We start from the raw sequence: 12,500 nt of genomic DNA, 5'->3' as shown, positions 1-12,500 counted from the left end.
GAGAGGTAATAGAGAGAGAGAGGGAATAGAGAGAGAGAGGGAATAGAGAGAGAGAGAGAGGAATAGAGAGAGAGGGAATAGAGAGGGAGGGAATAGAGAGAGAGAGGGAGGGAATAGAGAGAGAGAGGTGTAGAGAGAGAGGGAATAGAGAGAGAGAGGGAATAGAGAGAGAGAGAGGGAATAGAGAGAGAGGGAATAGAGAGGGAGGGAATAGAGAGAGAGAGAGGGAGGGAATAGAGAGAGAGGTGTAGAGAGAGAGGGAATAGAGAGAGAGAGGAATAGAGAGAGAGAGAGGGAATAGAGAGAGAGAGGGGAATAGAGAGGGAGGGAATAGAGAGAGAGGGGGAGGGAATAGAGAGAGAGAGTGTAGAGAGAGAGGGAATAGAGAGAGGGAGGGAATAGAGAGAGAGAGGGAATAGAGAGAGAGAGGGAATAGAGAGAGAGAGGGAATAGAGAGAGAGGGAATAGAGAGGGAGGGAATAGAGAGAGAGAGGGAGGGAATAGAGAGAGAGAGGTGTAGAGAGAGAGGGAATAGAGAGAGAGAGGGAATAGAGAGAGAGAGAGGGAATAGAGAGAGAGAGGGAATAGAGAGGGAGGGAATAGAGAGAGAGGGGGAGGGAATGGAGAGAGAGAGGTGTAGAGAGAGACGGAATAGAGAGAGAGAGGGAATAGAGAGAGAGAGGGAATAGAGAGAGGGAGGGAATAGAGAGGAGGGATAGAGAGAGGGAGGGAATAGAGAGAGAGAGGGAATAGAGAGAGGGAGGGAATAGAGAGAGGGAGGGAATAGAGAGAGAGGGGAATAGGAATAGAGAGAGGGAGGGAATAGAGAGAGAGGGGGAATAGAGAGAGGGAGGGAATAGAGAGAGGGGGGAATAGAGGAATAGAGAGAGGGGAATAGAGAGGGAGGGAATAGAGAGAGAGGGAGGGAATAGAGAGAGAGGTGCAGAGAGAGAGGGAATAGAGAGAGAGGGAATAGAGAGAGAGAGGGAATAGAGAGAGGGAGGGAATAGAGAGAGAGAGGTATAGAGAGAGTGAGGGAATAGAGAGAGAGAGAGGGAATAGAGAGAGGGAGGGAATAAAGAGAGGGAGGGAATAGAGAGAGAGAGAGGGAATAGAGAGAGGGAGGGAATAGAGAGAGAGAGGGGAATAGGGAGAGGGAGGGAATAGAGAGAGAGGGGAATAGAGAGAGAGAGGGAATAGAGAGAGGGAGGGAATAGAGAGAGAGAGGGGGAATATAGAGAGGGAGGGAATAGAGAGAGAGGGAATAGAGAGAGGGAGGGAATAGAGAGAGAGAGGGAATAGAGAGAGGGAGGGAATAGAGAGAGAGAGAGAGAGAGGGGAGGGAATAGAGAGAGAGAGGGGGAATAGAGAGAGGGAGGGAATAGAGAGAGAGAGGTGTATATAGAATGTAATGAGTGGTCTCTGCTTCCCGTCAGGCTGCGTTCTCTGACTTCCTCCAGAGGAGCTCCAGGGATCTGTCTAAACATGTCAGAGTGGTGGTGAGTGCCTCACACACACACACACACACACACACACACACACACACACACACACACACACACACACACATGCACAGTGTCACAGGTTAACGGTTTAGGTTAGAGGGCCCTGGCAGCCTGATAATAAACCTGCCGCTGGACTGGTCCCTGTTTCAGGACCTGGAATCTACATTCAGTTACTGGGTTCCATGAACCTCTTTTTCTCTGTCCCAGTGTGACGGGACGGATCTCACTCCTAAGATCCAGGAGCAGAAGTTCCAGTGCATCGTCTTCTTAAACATCCCCAGGTAGCTATTCAACCCACCCAATCCCCCCTCCCCAGGTCAGCTTTGTCTATCTGACGCTGCTGATACATCTGTTGGCTGTCCGTAACCTACCCATAGTTTTATGCGCTCACCATACTGTGGATTTTTTTGTGATGGAGTGTTTGAGGATCATGTGTGTTTTAAAAAGTGTGTGTGTGTGTGTGTGTGCGTGTGTGTGTGTGTGTGTGTGTGTGTGTGTGTGTGTGTGTGTGTAGGTACTGTGCAGGCACCATGCCGTGGGGGAACACAGGAGACCACCGGGACTTTGAGCCTCAGCGCCATGATGACGGCTGTATCGAAGTCATCGGCTTCACCCTGTCCTCCCTTGTGAGTGTGTGTGTGTGTTTGTGTGTGTGAGAGAGAGAGAGAGAGAGAGAGAGAGGGGAAGAGAGTGTGTTTGTTTGTGAGTGCACGTGTGTGAGAGAGTGTGTGAGAGTGTGTGACTAAACAAAAGGGTGTAATTCCTCTTTCTCCCCCCTAGGCGGCACTGCAGGTAGGAGGTCATGGTGAGAGGCTGCACCAGTGTAGAGATGTGACGCTGACCACCTTTAAGACCATCGCTGTACAGGTGAGATTTCACACAGGCCAACACTAACTGGATACAACACAGACCAATACTACAGATATATAACACAGGCCCACACTAGTGATACAACTAATGATGTGTATAAACCCTGGATTGCTGTTTGGTAAGTATTTTCTTAACTCTTCCTGAACTGCACTGTTGGTTAAGGGCTTGTAAGTCAGCATTTCACAGTAAGGTCTTCTTGAACTGCACTGTTGGTTAAGGGCTTGTAAGTCAGCATTTCACGGGAAGGTCTTCTTGAACTGCACTGTTGGTTAAGGGCTTGTAAGTCAGCATTTCACGGTAAGGTCTTCTTGAACTGCACTGTTGGTTAAGGGCTTGTAAGTCAGGATTTCACGGTAAGGTCTTCCTGAACTGCACTGTTGGTTAAGGGCTTGTAAGTCAGCATTTCACGGGAAGGTCTTCTTGAACTGCACTGTTGGTTAAGGGCTTGTAAGTCAGCATTTCACGGTAAGGTCTTCTTGAACTGCACTGTTGGTTAAGGGCTTGTAAGTCAGCATTTCACGGTAAGGTCTTCTTGAACTGCACTGCTGGTTAAGGGCTTGTAAGTCAGCATTTCACGGTGAGGTCTTCTTGAACTGCACTGTTGGTTGAGGGCGTGTAAGTCAGCATTTCACAGTAAGGTCTTCCTGAACTGCACTGTTGGTTAAGGGCTTGTAAGTCAGCATTTCACGGTAAGGTCTTCCTGAACTGCACTGTTGGTTAAGGGCTTGTAAGTCAGCATTTCACGGTAAGGTCTTCTTGAACTGCACTGTTGGTTAAGGGCTTGTAAGTCAGCATTTCACGGTAAGGTCTTCCTGAACTGCACTGTTGGTTAAGGGCTTGTAAGTCAGCATTTCACGGTAAGGTCTTCTTGAACTGCCTTGTTGGTTAAGGGCTTGTAAGTCAGCATTTCACGGTAAGGTCTTCTTGAACTGCCTTGTTGGTTAAGGGCTTGTAAGTCAGCATTTCACGGTAAGGTCTTCTTGAACTGCCCTGCTGGTTAAGGGCTTGTAAGTCAGCATTTCACGGTAAGGTCTTCCTGAACTGCCTTGTTGGTTAAGGGCTTGTAAGTCAGCATTTCACGGTAAGGTCTTCTTGAACTGCCTTGTTGGTTAAGGGCTTGTAAGTCAGCATTTCACGGTAAGGTCTTCTTGAACTGCCCTGCTGGTTAAGGGCTTGTAAGTCAGCATTTCACGGTAAGGTCTTCTTGAACTGCCCTGCTGGTTAAGGGCTTGTAAGTCAGCATTTCACGGTAAGGTCTTCTTGAACTGCCCTGCTGGTTAAGGGCTTGTAAGTCAGCATTTCACAGTAAGGTCTTCCTGAACTGCCCTGCTGGTTAAGGGCTTGTAAGTAAGCATTTCACGGTAAGGTCTTCTTGAACTGCACTGTTGGTTAAGGGCTTGTAAGTAAGCATTTCACGGTAAGGTCTTCCTGAACTGCACTGTTGGTTAAGGGCTTGTAAGTAAGCATTTCACGGTAAGGTCTTCTTGAACTGCACTGTTGGTTAAGGGCTTGTAAGTCAGCATTTCACGGTAAGGTCTTCTTGAACTGCCTTGTTGGTTAAGGGCTTGTAAGTCAGCATTTCACGGTAAGGTCTTCTTGAACTGCCCTGCTGGTTAAGGGCTTGTAAGTCAGCATTTCACGGTAAGGTCTACACCTGTTGTATTCGGCGCATGTGACAAATAAAGTTTGATTTTATTTAATTTATTTGCCAGTGAGAGTTCTTTGAAACCACCGGTCGGCCATATTGTCACTCCCCAGAAGGATAGAAATGAATTCATGTCATTAGAAAATGAAGTACATGTACTGAGAAAATTACATGTATTTAAGTGTTATTTTTTTAAGGTGGGGATTGTAACATTACAACTCTTTCAAAAAATTATACTTTAAATGTTTTTATCTTTTTTTAAATATTTAAGTTTTGTGTTTAGTTCACATAATATCATTTAAAAGTATGCATTAAGGTATCTGTAATAGAATAAATGTGGCAAAAAAACAAATATAGACATTAATAAATGCCTTTCTATAGCTCGCAAAATATTTTTTACACCGGTGAGGCAGTGCCAAGATGGAGGCACGGTGGCTTCAATACAGCGCCCCCTGTAAGTGATCTAGTGTATTTATAAATCATTGGATACAACACAGCCGAGACGACATTGAAAGAACACAGGCCCACACTGTAAACCCCAAGGCATTTTTAACTCAAATACTTCTACTTCTAGTAAGTTGAACTCAAAGTCAATGAAAAGTCGTTATTACCTAAAATGTTTATGTCCTGTGACACAAAACTAAATGAGAAGTCACAACAACAAGTTTTTAAAAAAAATGATGATAACAAATGAACTTTTTTTCCCAGCATGTTCTAATGCGGGAAGATTACAAAAAATATCTGTGTTTTTGCATTGAGTGATTCATTGATTCATCTTATGCTACAGATAAATAACATGTATTTTTCTGAACAAATCCAATCATTTAGTTAGATTTTTTTGGACCCGTCCCTGATATGGTTGTTCCAGTTTAAATGGCTTAGGTCTCCTTGCACTGTTCTGAACCCTGGCAGTCATTATGAAAGCAGGTTGCGGGTGAATTAAACTGTTGTATATCCTAACTCTGGCTGGATTCCAATAGGAATTACACATCACTTTGCAAACCTGCATAATGTAATTTGCAGGTAGGGTTGCAAAATTCTGGATAAATGTCCAGGTTTTCCAGAAATCCCATTTGGAAGATTCCTGGAAATCCTTCAACCAGGGTTTACATTTTGAGGCCACTGTATTAGGATAAAGCTAGGCCTCAAAATAAGGTCTTATGTGATGTATCAGTTTGAGTAATGACTACAAAATCACTTTAAGTAACTTTACTAGATATATTAGATATAGTAACTGCAACGGGTTTCCTCCAAGGTTTTGAGTAATGACAGCATATCGGGGTTTACAGTGCATGCTACACATATACACTCACTGGCCAGTTCATTATGTACACCTCCCCCCTGTTTACCAAAATGGACCGCTCCTACAGACAGTACTGTAAGTCAAGTGGCTGTGGCTTACTATATAAAGCTGGCAGACAGGCATCGAGGCATTCAGTTACTGTTCAGTTATTGAACGTTAGAATGGGCAAAACTAGTGACCATAGCGACTTTGAGCATGGCATGATCGTCGGTGTCAGGCTCGCCGGATCCAGTATCCCAGAGTCGGCCCGCCCTCCTGGGCTTTTCAAGCACGACAGTGTCTAGGGTTTACCAAGAATGGTACGACAAACACAACCATCCCGTCAGTAGCAGTCCTGATGGCCAAAACAGTGCGTTGATGAGAGAGGTCGAAGGAGAATGGTAAGAATCGTGCAAGCTAGCAGGTAGCCTGCAAACAGACAAATAACAGCGCAGTACATGTGTGTGCAGAACGGCATCTTTGAACGCACGGCGCGTCAATCCTTGTCGTGGATGGGCTATTGCAGCAGACGACCACAGCGGTTCCACTTCTATCAGCTAAAAACAAGAAGAAGCGGCTCCAGGGTGAACACCATCACCAACACCGGACATGACAGAGAGTTCAGTTTTCTTGAGTGGCCTGGTCAGTCCCCAGACCTCAACCCTATAGAGAATCTATGGGATGAGATGGAATGAGCTGTTCACAGAATGAATGTACTGCCGTTCAATCTGCAGCAGCCGCGTGATGCCATCGCATCAGCATGGACCAACATCCCTGTGGAACATTTCCGACACGTTGTAGAATGCCCCAAAGGATTCAGGCTGTTCTAGAGGCAAAGGGGGATCCAACCAGGTACTAGATGGGTGTACCTAATAAACTGTCACGTGGGAGTATAACACAGACCCGCACTGTACAGGGATACAACACAGCCCCATACTACAGAGATATGTGTGTGTGTGTGTGTGTGTGTGTGTGGGTACGCTTGTGTAGGTGGATGGAGAGCCGTGTCGCTTGGCCCCATCAACCCTCCGCATCTCCCTACGCAACCAGGCCAACATGGTACAGAAGAGCAAGAGACGCACCTCTGTACCCCTGCTCAATGAGTGAGTCACACACACACACACACACACACACACACACACACACACACACACACACACACACACACACACACACACACACACACACACACACACACACACACACACACTCCAAAGATACAGGCCAATGTAGCACTAGGGATCAAGACCTCACTGCCCTCACTCACACACACACACACACACACACACACACACACACACACACACACACACACACACACACACACACACACACACACGCACACTCTCTCCAAAGAGAATGGCTGGAGTGTGGCAGGTAGCCTAGTGGTTGAGACCAGTAACCGAGCGGTCGCTGGTTTCGAACCCCAGAGCTGACTCAGTGAATCACACACACATCCTCTATCCTTCTTCCTGTGGAACTAGACCAGCGGTGTACAGAAGGGTAAAGACCTCACTCCCAAGTCACCTCACTCCCAAGGCTACAGAATGGACACTGTCAATGGGTCCAAGTGTACGTTTACTACGAGAAAGATAACCAGTGCTAGTTTTGATGCTGTGGCTGCATTCTGTTGGAAAGAAGCGCACACCAAGGAAAACAGGGTCAAACTAGGCGCTGCCTTAGTGTAAAATCTCTCAAGGTGTAAACCCACCGCTGCTGTACACACACACACACACACACACACACACACACACACACACACACACACACAGTTCAGTTTCTTGGTCTTGTTCAGGGCTTTTTCTCATTCTCATCCCTTCACACAGTTAGTTTTTCCTCTACCCATCTGTTCCACTTACTACCACCTGTTAGCAGATCGTCCCAACAGCACTAATGCCTGTGTGTGTGTATCTAGCTGCCGTTGTGTGTGTGTGTGTGTTGCTCTTTACTCAGTGTGGTTCTACTCAGCTACAGTAACTAAAGCTGTGCCTGGTTTTTGCCTTAGTGTTCTGCAACAATACCTCCTCCATGTCCCCATCCTCGACTGTCTTTTTGATGTTTTCTTTCTTCCCTCTCTCCTCACCCTCATGTGGACTCCTCCTCCTCTCTCTTTCCTTGATATTTACCTCCCCTCTGGGCCTGTGTTTTCCCCCTGCACTCGCCCCGCCCTGTCTGTTACGACTGCAGCATTCAGAAAGTGTGTGCAGCAGACCCGCGTCGCCTTTCTGCTCCCCCTGACTCCTTCTCTGTGTAAGTACTCTAACCCGGAGCGTTTCAGAGAGTGTCTGAGAGAGAAAGATGGACAGGAATGAGTGAGAGAAAAAGAGAGTCACGTTTTTTTTGTTTGTGCCTGTGTCAAGTACCGTGTAGAGTAAGTGGGTCTAAACGTCTAAAGTATACGGAGCCCGTCGAACCTGCCGGTGTGCTGTCTCCTAGTGTCTGTCTCTGTGGGAGTCCACCCTGTCCTGCTCGGTGCTCTGTAAGGTTATGGCTACAGTACATGTAGCACAGTGTAGTCTGTCCTGGCACTGCTAGATCGCAATCAATGGGAGAAAATACACACATCCTATTTGTTTCCGGTACTGAACAGAGTAAAATGGAATGAAGCCATACGTTGATTGAGACGTTTCAACGTGCGTGTGTTCCTCCAGCCCCCATGCTGTCCCCGAGCGCCTGCGCCTCAGAGTCAACCGGATCAGTCTGCAGGACTACGACAGACTACAGTTCGACAGGGAGCGACTCCGAGACATCTGTGAGTGTGTGTGCGTGTGTCTTTGTTGAAGGGTCCATCAAATCAAATCAGATGTTATTGCGGGTATAGCGAAATGCTTGTGTTTCTAGCTCCAACAGTGCAGTAATAAGTAAGTAAAGGAAAATCAAACAATTTCACAACAATACACAGAAATCTAAATAAAGGAATGGAATTTAGATTATATGGATGTCAGAGTGGCACAGACTAAGATACAGTAGAATAGAATACAGTATAGACATATGAGATGAGTGAAGCATAAATATGTAAACATTATTAAAGTGACTTGTGTTCCATTATTAAAATGGCCAGTGATTCCAAGTCTATGTACAGTATATAGGCAGCAGCCTATAGTCCCCATGTGTGTCCTGCAGCCTGAAAAGACGTTAATAAAGTGTGTCTGTCTGTGTGTGTGTGTGTGTGTGTGTGTGTGTGTGTGTGTGTGTGTGTGTGTGTGTGTGTGTGTGTGTGTGTGTGTGTGTGTGTGTGTGTGTGTGTGTGTGTGTGTGTGTGTGTGTGTGTGTGTGTGCGTGTGTGTTGCAGCGATCGCTGTGGGGATTGTGGTGGTGAGAGGAGACTGTGACCTGGAGACCTGCAGACTCTACATAGACAGGCTACAGGAGGTGAGAACACACACAGACACGTGACACACTTGCATACACACATGTGCACACACACTCACGCCAATATCATTTGGCTATGGTGATTGTTCTATTTTCTGAAACACTGCTGGGGTTTCCTATTTCTAACAGGATCTTCATCAGGCTCCATCTGCTGGCCACCGAGTGCATTACCAGGTTCCTGTCTGTCTTTCTTTCAGTCTATTATGTCTGACTATGCTACCGGTGAGTCGTTACTGAACTGGCCATCCCTTCCCTCCTCTTTCTGTAGGATGAGTGTCGAGGTCTACCGCGACCTGGCTCCGCCCACAGACTGTCCCCCAACTGGAGCTTCCTGGACTGTGAGTGACATCACTCAGTGACATCACTCATCTAGGGTCAAAACACAAATTCAGCATTTTCTGTAAATGTGCCAGAGCTTTAGACTACTTGTAAACTCAGCAAAAACGAAACATCCCTTTTTCAGGAACCCTGTCTTTCAAAGATAATTCGTAAAAATCCAAATAACTTCACAGATCTTCATTGTAAAGGCTTCATTGTACACTGTTTCCCATGCTTGTTCAATGAACCATAATCAATTAATGAACATGCACCTGTGGAACGGTCGTTAAGACACTAACAGCTTACAGACGGTAGGCAACTAAGGTCATAGTTATGAAAACTTAGGACACTAAAGAGGCCTTTCTACTGACTCTGAAAAACACCAAAAGAAAGATGCCCAGGGTCCCTGCTCATCTGTATGAACGTGCCTTAGGCATGCTGCAAGGAGACATGAGGACTGCAGATGTAGCCAGGGCAATACATTGCAATGTCCGTACTGTGCGACGCCTAAGACAGCTCTACAGGGAGACAGGACGGACAGCAGATTGTCCTCGCAGTGGCAGACCACATGTAATGACACCTGCACAGGATCGGTACAGCCGAACATCACACCTGCGGGACAGGTACAGGATTGCAACAACAACTGCCCGATTTACACCAGGAACACACAATCCCTCCATCAGTGCTCAGACTGTCCTCAATAGGCTGAGAGAGGCTGGACTGAGGGCTTGTAAGGCAGGTCCTCACCCGACATCACCGGCAACAACGTTGCCTGTGGGCACAAACCCACCATCGCTGGACTAGACAGCACTGGCAAAAAATGCTCTTCTCTCACAAGTCGCGGTTTTGCCTCACCAGGGGTGATGGTCGGATTCGTGTTTATCGTCGAAGGAATGAGTGTTACACCGAGGCCTGTACTCTGGAACAGGATCGATTTGGAGGTGGAGGGTCCATCATGGTCTGGGGCGGTGTGTCACAGCATCATCGGACTGAGCTTGTTGTCATTGCAGGCAATCTCAACACTGTGCGTTACAGGGAAGACATCCTCCTCCCTCATGTGGTACCCTTCCTGCAGGCTCATCCTGACATGACCCTCCAGCATGACAATGCCACCAGCCTTACTGCTCATTCTGTGCGTGATTTCCTGCAAGACAGGAATGTCAGTGTTCTGCCATGGTCAGCTAAGAGCCTGGATCTCAATCCCATTGAGCACGTCTAGGACCTGTTAGATCGGAGGGTGGGGGCTAGGGCCATTCCCCCCAGAAATGTCCGGGAACTTGCAAGTGCCTTGGTGGAAGAGTGGGGTAACATCTCACAGCAAGAACTGGCAAATCTGGTGCAGTCCATGAGGAGGAGATGCACTGCAGTACTTAATGCAGCTGGTGGCCACACCAGATTACTGACTGTTACTTTTGATTTTGACCCCCGCTTTGTTCAGGGACACATTATTCCATTTCTGTTAGTCACATGTCTGTGGAACTTGTTCAGTTTATGTCTCAGTTGTTGAATCTTGTTATGTTCATATAAATTCTTACACATGTTAAGTTTGCTGAAAATAAACGCAGATTACAGTCAGCGCACGTTTCCTTTTGTTGCTGAGTTGATTTCTCCATTCGTTGTGCCTCATGTAAAGTGGGCCTCTGAAGTCTCTGCTTGTTTAACACGGTTTAACTGTGTGACTGTAAGACATCGACTGTGTGACAGTGAGCTGTTCTCTCCTTTCACACCATCTCTCTAAACCAAGTCTCCTTTCCCCAGCTACGTCTGCAGACCGTTTCTACCGTATAGACAAGGCCCAGGAGCACCTGCACTATGTGACAGAAATCTGCCAGGAAGAGGTGTTTATCCTGGACCACGGTGGACTAGCGGGGGGACCGGCCACAGGCATGCCTGACCTGGTGGTGGAGCCCAACTCTGGGTGAGAGACAGAGAAAGAGGGAGCGAGAGAGAGAGACACACCCACTCACACACACAGATGTGTAAACACATGCATACACACACAGACCTGCAAACGCTCACGCACACACACACACACACACACACACACACACACACACACACCTCCAACGTTATTTCGTGTTGAGAGTCGCAGTCCTTTCATCTATTTGTCTCTCTGGTGCAGGAGCCCTCTGACGTCTGAGGAACAAGGTGAGATGATTTGCGTCTTTTGAAAGAAGAACATTTGTAAACCCATTTTTTTATCTATAAAAACCTTACAGTGGGAACGATTCCTGTTAACGCACGTGTAACCCTATAACATTGTCTAACTGATAGTGGTGTGTGTGTGTGTGTGTGTGTGTGTGTGTGTGTGTGTGTGTGTGTGTGTGTGTGTGTGTGTGTGTGTGTGTGTGTGTGTGTGTGTGTGTTCTTCAGCAATGCTGATGGCTGCCTCCTCTGGGGACCTGACTACGGTTAGATACCTCAACCTTCTCCCTTGCAAACATCTGACTGTCTTACTAGAACCAGCTCAAAGCCATTCCTGACGTAATATGCACTACTGAAGTCGATACGTAAGTGTCTCTCGTAACGGTGTTCTACCTGTCTCTCTCTCAGTTGTCGGGCAGCTTCTTTCGCGGGACCAGCCTCCTGGTGAGGGATTCTACTGGTTGTAGTGCACTACACCTGGCCTCTCAGCACGGACACACTGAAGTGGTCCACTTCATATTGGAGCACGGTGAGTGTGTGTCTGTGTGTGTGTTGCTTCTTATTGCATCCTTCAAATGAGCTTGTTTGCAAACCTCTGATGTTCGCTAAAATGTTGGCTCTGTTTGTTTGTTTTCTTTTAGGGTCAAAGGTGCTTCTGGATTTAACCAACAGAGAAACGTGAGTCACCCACTGACTTACGGCTTTGTTGTCTGTCTGAGGGTCTAACGTTGAAGAATGTCTTGTTTCTGTGCCTGAAGTCACTTTTCTATACCTCAAACTGATCATGCAGCCTGCAGCTTGCGTGAAGTGTGTGCTTGTGTGTGTGTGTGTGTGTGTTTTCAGAGGAGACACTGCCTTGCACAAAGCGGCCTCTCAGAAGCATCACGCTGTGTGTCATCTTCTCATGGACTCCGGAGCTTCCCTCATCAAGACCAACTTCAAGGTTAGAACCACACACACACGCACACACACAGTACACACACAGACAGGACACACACAGTACACACACACAGTACACACGAAGTACACACACACACAGAACACACACAGTACACACACACACAGTACACACAGGCACACACACACTTGTACCGCACCGCACAAACACACACAGACACACACTTGCACACACAAAGGCAAGCTCTCACATAAGAGAGTTTGTTTAATGGTGTGGAAGTATCCACACACGTGTGTGGCTGTGTGTGTGTTCACAGGGCAAGACACCAGTGGAGCAAGCTCGTAACGCGGGGGACCAAGAGCTGGCCTCCTACCTGACCAGCAAACAGCTCCCTACCACTGTCTCCCATGAAGATCTGGAGACTGCTGTATGAGAGAGAGAGAGAGAGAGACAGAGAGAGAAAGA

At 47.1% G+C, this 12,500-nt stretch overlaps 1 protein-coding gene across 2 annotated transcripts in view; it reads left to right on the top strand.

The window, feature by feature from the left end:
• dgki (diacylglycerol kinase, iota) overlaps window positions 1–12,500 on the top strand; it is an 81,203-nt gene that overhangs the window by 67,763 nt on the left and 940 nt on the right. For both annotated transcript variants that reach the window (XM_042300168.1, XM_042300167.1), the window contains exons 17-33: window positions 1,437–1,499; window positions 1,713–1,786; window positions 2,020–2,131; window positions 2,286–2,372; window positions 6,293–6,405; window positions 7,490–7,552; window positions 7,954–8,054; window positions 8,595–8,674; window positions 8,804–8,848; window positions 8,943–9,012; window positions 10,751–10,910; window positions 11,115–11,140; window positions 11,366–11,403; window positions 11,546–11,666; window positions 11,779–11,815; window positions 11,981–12,080; window positions 12,352–12,500. The exon at window positions 12,352–12,500 is cut by the window's right edge and continues 940 nt beyond it. In XM_042300168.1, coding sequence (XP_042156102.1) covers window positions 1,437–1,499; window positions 1,713–1,786; window positions 2,020–2,131; window positions 2,286–2,372; window positions 6,293–6,405; window positions 7,490–7,552; window positions 7,954–8,054; window positions 8,595–8,674; window positions 8,804–8,848; window positions 8,943–9,012; window positions 10,751–10,910; window positions 11,115–11,140; window positions 11,366–11,403; window positions 11,546–11,666; window positions 11,779–11,815; window positions 11,981–12,080; window positions 12,352–12,468 — 1,407 coding nt within the window. In that variant the 3' untranslated portion in view covers window positions 12,469–12,500. The remainder of the gene's footprint in view (window positions 1–1,436; window positions 1,500–1,712; window positions 1,787–2,019; window positions 2,132–2,285; window positions 2,373–6,292; window positions 6,406–7,489; window positions 7,553–7,953; window positions 8,055–8,594; window positions 8,675–8,803; window positions 8,849–8,942; window positions 9,013–10,750; window positions 10,911–11,114; window positions 11,141–11,365; window positions 11,404–11,545; window positions 11,667–11,778; window positions 11,816–11,980; window positions 12,081–12,351) is intronic.

The sequence above is a fragment of the Oncorhynchus tshawytscha genome, linkage group LG17 (assembly GCF_018296145.1).
Source record: "Oncorhynchus tshawytscha isolate Ot180627B linkage group LG17, Otsh_v2.0, whole genome shotgun sequence".
NCBI lineage: Eukaryota > Metazoa > Chordata > Actinopteri > Salmoniformes > Salmonidae > Oncorhynchus > Oncorhynchus tshawytscha.
This window is presented reverse-complemented; position numbering and strand designations above follow the sequence as displayed.